Genomic DNA, 12,102 nt, shown 5'->3' with positions numbered 1-12,102 from the left:
GATATGCTTGACAATCAAAATGGTGTAGTAGAAGTTGCAGCAATACACAAAGTCCTTTATTTTGGTATTTTTTTTCACTTTTTTAATGATGCCAATTGATCACCTTTTTTTGTATAACAAAAAAACATTTTTTACATGAGATTTTAAAACAAAATTGAACATATCAAATAAAGTCAAAATCGATTCAGAATGTTTCCCTTTTCTCGTCTCCTCCATCCTCTGTCCGTCTAATCCATGATCTTGGCACAAAGGGTGTGTCAGTCAGTCTGGTTCAGTCCAGTCGGACCCGGTCAGATGCGTGTGAGCTGGTGCCACAGACTGGATGGCAGGATGCTCTCCACTTTCTCCATGATGAAGTTCAGAGGAGCAAACAGGGTGCTAAGAAACTACATACAGAGACGTGATGTTAGAACACACACACCACTTCCTAGTAGAACCATTGCAACCAGATTTCTTCCTGAACATGTCAAGGTACTGTATGATAGGTGCACCATAACATTCTAGTTGAGAATGTACCCATCTTTACTGAAGCTCTGCGCATTTCAAGGTAGCTACTGTGGGTTGTCGTTGGCCTCAAATGATAGCTAGAGGACCATGATAGGAGCACCATAGCATGCCAATTTAGGTACTGTGCTCAATGGGGCAGAACCAGAACTTGTCTACCAGGTATGTTGACTACTGACTGTGCTCTAACCCCTAAGAGTGGTAGTGGACTCTGTCAGCTCCCCATTCATCTCTCCTTCATCCTTCTCCCCTCTGATGTTATTTTGCTCCCTCTCTGTTCACACCACCCTCGCTCTCCTCTCTGATGTGTTTTGGCAACATGCAGTGTGGGGGATAGGGGCTCCCTCAGAGGGATTGAGGGTGATGGAGGTTTGGCTTTGTCTGATGGCAGATAAAAGGCTGTCAGGGAGAGATGGAACAAGCGCCTTGTTTACATGCTAAAAGGGAGAGAGGCCCTGTTCCAATGCTTTGAAGATGCACCTTTACTTCCTTCCGTCTTTCCTTGGCAGAAACCACTGATCTGACATGATTCGATAGGTGAAAGCCAAGTCATGTTTTCATCCATTCAATCATATTAGATCAGTGCTTACTTTAAGGAAGGGAGGAACTGTGCCTCTACCCTTGCATGTAAACCAGATGCTGATTAGTTTGTCTTGGAAGTGGATCAGAGTGTGTCTGACCATTCTGTCTCTCATTACGTATACCAGAATGTTTCTATTGGCAAGAACATACTCACCTTCACCGTTAAGGCGAGGATGCAGGTTCTACCAACTAAATACAACCTAGCACTCTGGTACCCTGCAAACCATGATCTGTTTTGTATCTCACATAATGTGTCTGTTGCAAATATTGTTAATGGTTCATATAAGGACCAGTACATATGTAACCTTTATTTAACTAGGCAAGTCAGTTGAGAACAAATTCTTATTTTCAATGACAGCCTAGGAACAGTGGGTTAACTGCCTTGTTCAGGGACAGAACAGCAGATTTTTACCTTGTCAGCTCGGGGATTCGATCTAGCAACCTTTCGGTTACTGGCCAAACGCTCTAACCACTAGGCTACCTGCCGCCTTACATATATCTAGACATGACCGCCTCATTGACCATATAGCTAGTGAGATGAAACGGGCAGTACCGCCATCAGTGCATATTCAAACATTCTCGTCAGAGGAGGCTGATGTTGATGAAGATGTGTTGTGTTTTCTTGTATACCAAATATGTCAGATATTGTTGTTGTGGAGGGAGGCCAGAAGGGGGTGCTAATTTGGAAGTAGGTTGCTTTGACATCTACATGAAGCATACCTTTGCTGCTAAGCCCCTTGTCACGCCTAAACAGCCTTGGTTATGAGTGGAAACATAGGCTGACAGTACGTGGCCTTCAGATTGCAGGGCTACATAGGACAAAGGCAAAGCAGCTAGCGAGGTACTGCGCCGTTGTAGCGGTCGTGAGCAGCCTAGCTTCATGGTGAAGGTGCTTTCTATGTCCAGATATCCGTGACCTTTGAATCATTCTCGACTGTAATGTGATTTGTGGATTCAAATAAAGTGTGTGTGTGTCATCAGCACCCAACTAAAACAGTGCATGGCCAGAGCAGAGCAAGCCCCTGCAGAGGAGATGGTAGCTGCTGATGGAGTCCCACCAGGAGCAGAGAGATGAGCTCACACACATTCCAGGGGAGTGACAGCACAGGCCTGCTGAGGAAGAACATCACGTCGAGGAGAATGCCCTCCACTGGTAGATAGGACAGGGCCTGTGTAGGTTCTAGGGGTTGGATTCAATAGTTTGAAGCTGCTTCCTTTACGTATTTCCTTCCCTGCATCACCACTGATCTACAAGAACTTGCATTGATATAGGACCTTGTATAGAGCATGCCTAGTCTCCTGTCATCCAGACTTCAGATAAAAGCAAATCTATGGTTGTTACAGTCAAAACAAAAATGACCCAATGACAACCTCTGTACAGGACATTTCAGAAGAACGCAACAAAATGAATGGCCACCTTACGAAGAATCTGAATGCAAATAACCTTATTGGGGATGGGGACTTGGCTTACAAAGGGAACTGGTATGTGTACGAGTGTGAAAGCGACCGGTGCAGGAGACTCACCGCTTTAGCGAAGACTCCCATGAGCTCGGGGAACTGGTGTGTTAGCAGGGCCAGCATGGCGGTGAAGGAGCAGAGACCAGCCGTGAAAAGGATGAAGAACGGCAGCTCCTTCTTAGGATACACCGACACCTCATGAAACACTGCTTCCACATGAGATAGAGAGCATCAACACACTGTACATACTTTATTCACACACACAGTATTACCTCATACCCCTGAACATTGACTCGCTACTGGTACCCCGTGTACAGTGCATTCGGAAAGTATTCAGACCCCCTTGACTTTTTCCACATTTTGTTACGTTACAGCCTTATTCTATAATAGATTAAAAAAAAAAAAAAATCTCATCAATCTACACACAATACCGCATAATGACAAAGCGGAAACAGGTTCAGACATTTTTGCAAATGTATCAATAAATAAAAACAGAAATACCTTATTTACATAAGTATTCAGACCCTTTGCTATGAGACTCAAAATTGAGCTCAGGATCATCCTTGGTGTTTCTACAACTTGGAGTCCACCTGTGATGAATTCAATTGATTGGACATGATTTGGAAAGGCACACACCTGTCTATATAAGGTCCCAAAGTTGACAGTGCATGTCAGAGTAAAAGCCAAGCCATGAGGTCGAAGGAATTGTCCGTTGAGCTCCGAGACAGGATTGTGTCGAGGCACAGATCTGGGGAAGGGTACCAAGAACACAGTAGCCTCCATCATTCTTAAATGGAAGTATGGAACCACCAAGGCTCTTCTTAGAACTGGCCGCCGGCCAAACTGAGCAATCGGGGGAGAAGGGTCTTGGTCAGGGAGGTGACCAAGAACCAGATGGTCATTATGGCAGAGCTCCAGAGTTCCTCTGTGGAGATGGGAGAACCTTCCAGAAGGACAAACATCTCTGCAGCACTCCACCAATCAGGCCTTTATGGTAGAGTGGCCAGACAGAAGTCACTCGTCAGTAAAAGGTACATGACAGTGTAACGGATGTGAAAAAGGCACCTAACGGACTCTCTGCTCTGATGAAACCAGATTGAACTCTTTGGCCTGAATGCCAAGCGTCATGTCTGGAGGAAACATGGCACCATCCCTACGGTGAAGCATGGCGATGGCAGAATCATGCTGTGGAGATGTTTTTCAGTGGCAGGAACTGAGAGACAGGATGGACAGAAAGATGAACAGAGCAAAGTACAGAAAGATCTTTGATGAAAACCTGCTTCAGAGAGCTCAGGACCTCAGACTGGGGTGAAGATTCACCTTCCAACAGGACAACGACCCCAAGCCCACAGCCAAGACAACACAGGAGTGGCTTCGGGACATGTCTCTGAATGTCCTTGAGTGGCCCAGCCAGAGCCCGGACTTGAACCCGATCGAACAGCTCTGGAGAGACATGAAAATAGCTGTGCAGTGACGCTCCCCATCCAACCTGACAGAGCTTGAGGGGATCTGCAGAGACGAACGGGAGAAACTCCCCAAATACAGGTGTTCTAAACTTGTAGCGACATACCCAAGAAGACTCAAGGCTGTAATCAATGCCAAAGGTGCTTCAACAAAGTACTGAATAAAGGTTTGAATACGTATGTAAGTTTTAATTTTATTTAAATAACATTTCTAAAAACCTGTTTTTTCTTTTGTCATTATGGGGTATTATTATGTGTAGATTAATGAGGGAAAAAACGCTATATATTTTAGAATAAGGCTGTAATGTAACAAAATGTGGAAAAAGTGAAGGGTCTGAATACTTTCCGAATGCACTGTAGCCAAGTTATCATTAATCATTGTGTATTAATTCCTTGTGTTATTATTTCTTTATTAATTCCTATTAATTTGTTTCTCTCTGCATTGTTGGGAAGGGCCGTCAGTAAGCATTTCACTGATAGTCTACACCTGATGTTTGCCAAGCATGTAACAAATAATATTTGATTTGTACACAGACACCTCACAAAACACTGCTTCCACATGAGAGAAATACAGAAGGTCAACACACCGCACACTCAGTTGAATCCAGAGCGTCTCTTACTTGGTAGCAGCTCTCTGTCTGCGGTCTCTGTGCAGATGGGGTATGGGTAGAAGAGGTGTCCTTTCTCCAGAGGGTAGGGGATCATTCTAAAAGCTGGGGAGGAAAGAGGACACAGGAGTCAGAATAGGTTCAGTCGGGTACAAAGGTTTCATGTTCACCTCAGAAGTGTAGTGTACCATTAGAAAAACCTGAAAATGTGTGTTGTACTCACTGCCCTCAAAATGTGTGCATGTGTGTGTTACAGAGTAAAGGCAATGTGTAACACAATGAAGTTATGGCGTATGAGGTAAAGCGGATGTTGTGTGTGTGTGTTACGCACTGCCCTCCCAGGTACAGTGGAGCAGGTTAAGGGCCCCCTCCACCCTCTTCCAGTGCTGCAGGTGAAAGAAGGCGTAGGCTATGGCCTCACTGTCCCCTCGCTTCAGAATGTGCTCTGGGGGCAGTATTAAACTTTTCATTTCTAACAGGTACTGTGGAAGAGAGAGAGAGAGAGTCAGTAAGAACAATATAAAATGTACAACAGAAACATATACTTTTTAATGCAACGTTATACCAGTTATCTTACAACCAGGAGATCGTCGATCAGCATTCAAGTAGCACCATTATAAGCGTAGTAGTGGTGGTTAGTGGTGCTACAGTAGTAGTAGTAGTAGTAGTAGTAGTAGTAGTGGTAGTAGTAGTAGTAGTAGTAGTGGTGGTTAGTGGTGCTACAGTAGTAGTAGTAGTAGTAGTAGTAGTGGTTAGTGGTGCTACAGTAGTAGTAGTAGTAGTAGTGGTTAGTGGTGCTACAGTAGTGGTTAGTGGTGCTACAGTAGTAGTAGTAGTAGTAGTAGTAGTGGTTAGTGGTGCTACAGTAGTAGTAGTAGTAGTAGTAGTAGTGGTTAGTGGTGCTACAGTAGTAGTAGTAGTAGTAGTAGTAGTGGTTAGTGGTGCTACAGTAGTAGTAGTAGTAGTAGTAGTGGTTAGTGGTGCTACAGTAGTAGTAGTAGTAGTAGTAGTTAGTGGTGCTACAGTAGTAGTAGTAGTAGTAGTAGTAGTAGTAGTAGTAGTGGTTAGTGGTGCTACAGTAGTAGTAGTAGTAGTAGTAGTGGTGGTGGTTAGTGGTGCTACAGTAGTAGTAGTAGTAGTGGTGGTTAGTGGTGCTACAGTAGTAGTAGTAGTAGTAGTAGTAGTTAGTGGTGCTACAGTAGTAGTAGTAGTAGTAGTAGTGCTACAGTAGTAGTAGTAGTAGTAGTGCTACAGTAGTAGTAGTAGTAGTAGTAGTAGTAGTAGTAGTAGTGGTTAGTGGTGCTACAGTAGTAGTAGTAGTAGTAGTAGTAGTGGTTAGTGGTGCTACAGTAGTAGTAGTAGTAGTGGTGGTTAGTGGTGCTACAGTAGTAGTAGTAGTAGTAGTAGTTAGTGGTGCTACAGTAGTAGTAGTAGTAGTAGTAGTAGTAGTAGTGGTTAGTGGTGCTACAGTAGTAGTAGTAGTAGTAGTAGTAGTAGTAGTAGTGGTTAGTGGTGCTGCAGTAGTAGTAGTAGTAGTAGTGGTTAGTGGTGCTGCAGTAGTAGTAGTAGTAGTAGTGGTTAGTGGTGCTGCAGTAGTAGTAGTAGTAGTAGTAGTAGTAGTAGTAGTGGTTAGTGGTGCTGCAATAGTAGTAGTAGTGGTTAGTGGTGCTGCAGTAGTAGTAGTAGTAGTAGTAGTAGTGGTTAGTGGTGCTGCAGTAGTAGTAGTAGTAGTAGTAGTGGTGGTTAGTGGTGCTACAGTAGTAGTAGTAGTAGTAGTAGTTAGTGGTGCTACAGTAGTAGTAGTAGTAGTAGTTAGTGGTGCTACAGTAGTAGTAGTAGTAGTAGTAGTAGTGGTTAGTGGTGCTGTAGTAGTGGTTAGTGGTGCTGCAGTATTAGTAGTAGTAAGTGGTGCTGCAGTAGTAGTAGTAGTAGTAGTAGTAGTAGTAGTAGTAGTGGTTAGTGGTGCTGCAGTAGTAGTAGTGGTTAGTGGTGCTGCAGTAGTAGTAGTAGTAGTAGTGGTTAGTGGTGCTGCAGTAGTAGTAGTGGTTAGTGGTGCTGCAGTAGTAGTAGTAGTAAGTGGTGCTGCAGTAGTAGTAGTGGTTAGTTGTGCTGCAGTAGTAGTAGTAAGTGGTGCTGCAGTAGTAGTAGTAGTAGTAGTGGTTAGTTGTGCTGCAGTAGTAGTAGTAGTAGTAGTTAGTGGTGTTGCATTAGTAGTAGTAGTAGTAGTAGTAGTAGTAGTAGTAGTAGTTAGTGGTGCTGCATTAGTAGTAGTAGTTAGTGGTGCTGCATTAGTAGTAGTAGTAGTAGTTAGTGGTGCTGCAGTAGTAGTAGTAGTAGTAGTAGTTAGTGGTGCTGCAGTAGTAGTAGTAGTAGTAGTAGTAGTAGTAGTTAGTGGTGCTGCATTAGTAGTAGTAGTAGTAGTAGTAGTTTGTGGTGCTGCATTAGTAGTAGTTAGTGGTGCTGCAGTAGTAGTAGTGCTGCATTGGTAGTAGTAGTAGTAGTAGTAGTAGTAGTAGTAGTAGTAGTAGTAGTAGTTAGTGGTGCTGCATTAGTAGTAGTAGTAGTAGTTTGTGGTGCTGCATTAGTAGTAGTAGTAGTGGTTAGTGGTGCTGCAGTAGTGCTACAGTAGTAGTAGTTGCTAGTGGTGCTGTAGTCAGTGGTGTAAAGTACTTAAGTAAAAATACTTGAAAGTACTACTTAAGTACAGATTCCCCCCAAAATTACTTAACTATTTATATTTGACAACTTTTACTTCACTACATTCCGAAAGAAAATTATGTACTTTTTACTCCATACATTTTCCCTGACACCCAGAAGTACTCGTTACATTATTAATGCTTAGCAGGAGAGGAAAATTGTCTAATTCACACACTTATCAAGATAAAATCCCCGGTCATCCTATTGCCTCTGATCTGGTGGACTCACTAAACACATGCTTCATTTCTAAATGATATCTGAGAGTTGGAGTGTGCCCCTGGCTATCCGCTTTTACATTTTATGGTTCCGTCTGGTTTGCTTAATATACAGAATTATAAGTGACTTATACTTAAAAGATTTTACTGGGTGACTTTCACTTTTACTTGAGAAATGTTCTATTAAGGTATCTTTACTTTTACTCAAGTATGAAAATTGGCTGCAGTAGTAGTTGTTAGTGGTGCTACAGTAGTAGTAGCAGCAGTGCTACAGTAGTAGTGCTACAGTAGTAGTAGTAGTAGTAGTAGAGGTCGACCGATTATGATTTTTCAACGCCGATACCGATAATTGCCAATAACGATTAAATCGGCCGATTTATTTATTTATATATATATATATATATTTGTAATGATGACAATTACAACAACTGAATGAACACTTATTTTAACTTAATACATAAATAAAATCAATTTAGTTTCAAATAAATAATGAAACATGTTCAATTTGGTTTAAATAATGCAAAAACACAGTGTTGGAGAAGAACGTAAAAGTGCAATATGTGCCATGTAAAAAAGCGTTTAAATTCCTTGCTCAGAACATAAGAAAGCTGGTGGTTCCTTTAACATGAGTCTTCAATATTCCCAGTTAAGAAGTTTTAGGTTGTAGTTATTATAGGAATTATAGGACTATTTATCTCTATAACATTTGTATTTCATATACCATTGGATGTTCTTATAGGCACTAAAGTATTGCCAGCCTAATCTCGGGAGTTGATAGGCTTGAAGTCATAAACAGCGCAATGCTTGAAGCACAGCGAAGAGCTGCTGGCAAACGCAGGAAACTGCTGTTTGAATGAATGCTTACGAGCCTGCTGCTGCCTACCACCGCTCAGTCAGGCTGCTCTATCAAATCATAGACTTAATTATAATATAATAACACACAGAAATACGAGCCTTAGGTCATTAATATGGTCAAATCCGGAAACTATAATTTCGAAAACAAAACGTTTATTCTTTCAGTGAAATACAGAACCGTTCCGTATTTTATTGAACGGGCGGCAACGCTAAGTCTAAATATTGCTCTTACATTGCACAACCTTCAAATGTTATGTCATAATTATGTAAAATTCTGGCAAATTAATTACGGTCTTTGTTAGGAAGAAATGGTCTTCACACAGTTCGCAACGAGCCAGGCGGCCCAAACTGCTGCATATACCCTTACTCTGCTTGCACAGAACGCAAGAGAAGTGACAGAATTTCCCTAGTTAAAAGAAATTCGTGTTAGCAGGCAATATTAACTAAATATGCAGGTTTAACATTTTTTACTTGTGTATTGATTTTAAGGAAGGCATTGATGTTTATGGTTAGGTACATTGGTGCAACGACAGTGCTTTTTTCGCAAATGCGCTTGTTAAACCATCACCCGTTTGGCGAAGTAGGTCTGTGACTCGATAAATTAACAGCGACCGCATTGATTATATGCAACGCAGGACAAGCTAGATAAACTAGTAATATCATCAACCATGTGTAGTTAAACTAGTGATTATGTTAAGATTGATTGTTTTTTATAATATAAGTTTAATGCTAGCTAGCAACTTACCTTGGCTCCTTGCTGCACTCGCGTAACAGGTGGTCAGCCTGCCACGCAGTCTCCTTGTGGAGTGCAATGTAATCGGCCATAATCAGCATCCAAAAATGCAGATAACCGACTTCAAATTTTCATAACAATCTTCCCTGCCGATTAATCGGTCGACCTCTGATTTGTAGTAGTAACAATAGGAGTGCAACAGTAGTAGTAGTTAGTGGTTTTCCTGGGAGACTTTCACTTGAGTCATTTTCTATTAAGACATTTTACTTTTACTGAAGTATGACAATTGGGTACTTTTTCCACCACTGGCTGTAGTAGTTGTTGTTAGTGGTGCTACAGTAGTAGTAGTAGTACGAGTAAACTCAGCAAAAAAAGAAATCTCTTTTTCAGGACCCTGTCTTTCAAAGATAAATAAAAAATATAAATAACTTCACAGATCTTCCTTGGAAAGGGTTTAAACACGGTTTCCCATGCGTGTTCAATGACCCATAAAAAATGTATGAACATGCACCTGTGGAACGGTCATTAAGGCACTAACAGCTTACAGACAGTAGGCAATTAAGGTCAGTTATGAAAACTTAGGGCGCTAAAGAGGCTTTTCTACTGACTCTGAAAAACACCAAAAGAAAGATGCCCAAAATCCCTGCTCATCTGCGTGAACATGTCTTAGGCATGCTGCAAGGAGGAATGAAGACTGCAGATGTGACCAGGGCAATAAATTGCAATGTCCGTACTGTGAGACGTCTAAGACAGCGCTACAGGGAGACAGGATGGACAGCTGATCGTCCTCGCAGTGGCAGACCACGTATAACAACACATGCACAGGATCGGTACATCCGACCATCACACCTGCGAGACAGGTACAGGATGGCAAGAACAACTGCCCGAGTTACACCAGGAACGCACAATCCCTCCATCAGTGTTCAGACTGTCTGCAATAGGCTGAGAGAGGCTGGACTGAGGGCTTGTAGGCCTATTGTAAGGCAGGTCCTCACCAGACATCACCGGCAACAATGTTGCCTATGGGCACAAACCCACCGTCGCTGGACCAGACAGGACTGGCAAAAAGTGCTCTTCACTGACGAGTTGCGGTTTTGTCTCACCAGGGGTGATAGTCGGATTCCCGTTTATCGTCGAAGGAATGAGCGCTACACCGAGGCCTGTACTCTGGAGCGGGATCGATTTGGAGGTGGAGGGTCCGTCATGGTCTGGGGTGTTGTGTCACAGCATCATCGGACTGAGCTTGTTGTCATTGCAAGCAATCTCATCGCTGTGCGTTACAGGGAAGACAATCTCCTCCCTCATGTGGTACCCTTCCTGCAGGCTCATCCTGACATGACCCTCCAGCATGACAATGCCACCAGCCATACTGCTCGTTCTGTGTGTGATTTCCTGCAAGACGGGAATGTCAGTGTTCTGCCATAGCCAGCGAAGAGCCCAGATCTCAATCCCATTGAGCACGTCTGGGACCTGTTGGATTGGAGGGTGAGGGCTAGGGCCATTCCCCCCAGAAATTTCTTGGAACTTGCAGGTGCCTTGGTGGAAGAGTGGGGTAACATCTCACAGCAAGAACTGGCAAATCTGGTGCAGTCCATGAGGAGGAGATGTACTACAGTACTTAATGCAGCTGGTGGCCACACCAGATACTGACTGTTACTTTACATTTAGACCCCCCCTTTGTTCAGGGACACATTGTCACATGTCTGTGGAACTGGTTCAGTTTATGTCTCAGTTGTTGAATCTTGTTATGTTCATACAAATATTTACACGTTAAGTTTGATGAAAATAAACACAGTTGACAGTGAGAGGACGTTTCTTTTTTTGCTGAGTTTACAGTTTACAGTCTGCAGTTGTGAGGATGGTTGGACGCTCTGCCAAATTCTCTAAAAAGCCGTATCGGCTTATGGCAGAGACATTAACATTCAATTGTCTGGCAACAGCTCTGGTGGACATTCCTGCAGTCATCATGCCAATTACATGCTCCCTCAAAACTTGAGACATCTGTGGCATTGTGTTGTGCGACAAAACTGCACATTTTAGAATGGCCTTTTATTGTGCCCAGCACAAGGTGCTGTTTAATCAGCTTCTTGATATGCTGCCACACCTGTCAGGTGGGTGGTTTATCTTACGTCTGAGTTTAGTAAGTGGTAGTAATAGTAAGTTGTGCTACAGTAGTAGTAGTAGTGCTACAGTTAGTAGTAGTAGTAATTAGTGGTGCTACAGTAGTATTAGTAGTGCTACAGTAGTGCTACAGTAGTAGTATTTGTAGTAGTTGTAGTAATAGTAGGAGTGCTACAGTACTACTACTACTGTAGAACCAGTTACTACTACAGAACCCATAACTACTACTTCCATAGCACTACTACTACTACTACTACTACTGTAGCACCACAAACTACAAAGTACTACTATTACTGATGCACCTACTACTACTACTTCTACTGTAAAACCACTAACTAATATTAATATTAGTAGTTATGGGTTCTATAGTAGTAGTAGTAGTAATAGTAGTAGTAACGGGTTCTACAGTAGTAGTAGTAGTAGTAGTAGTAACGGGTTCTACAGTAGTAGTAGTAGTAACGGGTTCTACAGTAGTAGTAGTAGTAACGGGTTCTACAGTAGTAGTAGTAGTACTACTAATGGGTTCTACAGCAGTAGTCGTCGTTGTCGTAGTAGTGCTACAGTAGTAGTAGTAGTAAGTTGTGCTACAGTAGTAGTAGTAGTAGTAGTAGTAGTAATTAGTGGTGCTACAGTAGTATTAGTAGTGCTACAGTAGTAGTAGCACTACAGTAGTAGTATTTGTAGTAGTTGTAGTAATAGTAGGAGTGCTACAGTACTACTACTACTGTAGAACCAGTTACTACTACAGAACCCATAACTACTACTACTACGTCTATAGCACTACTACTACTATTACTGTAGCACCACAAACTACAATTAACTACAACTAATATTAATATTAGTAGTTATGGGTTCTGTAGTAGTAG

General features: G+C 42.4%; 1 protein-coding gene across 10 annotated transcripts in view; it reads right to left on the bottom strand.

Moving 5' to 3' along the window:
- Positions 1 to 55: 55 nt before the first annotated feature.
- The window catches only part of LOC139584363 (suppressor of tumorigenicity 7 protein homolog), an 88,026-nt gene continuing 75,979 nt past the window's right edge, over positions 56 to 12,102 (bottom strand). For 8 of the 10 annotated variants that reach the window (XM_071416092.1, XM_071416096.1, XM_071416089.1 and 5 more), the window contains 4 exons: positions 4,947 to 5,097; positions 4,628 to 4,720; positions 2,611 to 2,753; positions 56 to 386 (listed from right to left, as the gene is read on the bottom strand). In XM_071416092.1, coding sequence (XP_071272193.1) covers positions 291 to 386; positions 2,611 to 2,753; positions 4,628 to 4,720; positions 4,947 to 5,097 — 483 coding nt within the window. In that variant the 3' untranslated portion in view covers positions 56 to 290. The remainder of the gene's footprint in view (positions 387 to 2,610; positions 2,754 to 4,627; positions 4,721 to 4,946; positions 5,098 to 12,102) is intronic. The other 2 variants (XM_071416095.1, XM_071416098.1) reach the window with 1 other exon arrangement.

Source organism: Salvelinus alpinus, chromosome 9, assembly GCF_045679555.1.
Source record: "Salvelinus alpinus chromosome 9, SLU_Salpinus.1, whole genome shotgun sequence".
Taxonomy (NCBI): Eukaryota; Metazoa; Chordata; class Actinopteri; order Salmoniformes; family Salmonidae; genus Salvelinus; species Salvelinus alpinus.
The sequence above is the reverse complement of the archived record's forward strand: the minus strand, read 5'-3'. Positions and strand labels throughout refer to the sequence as shown.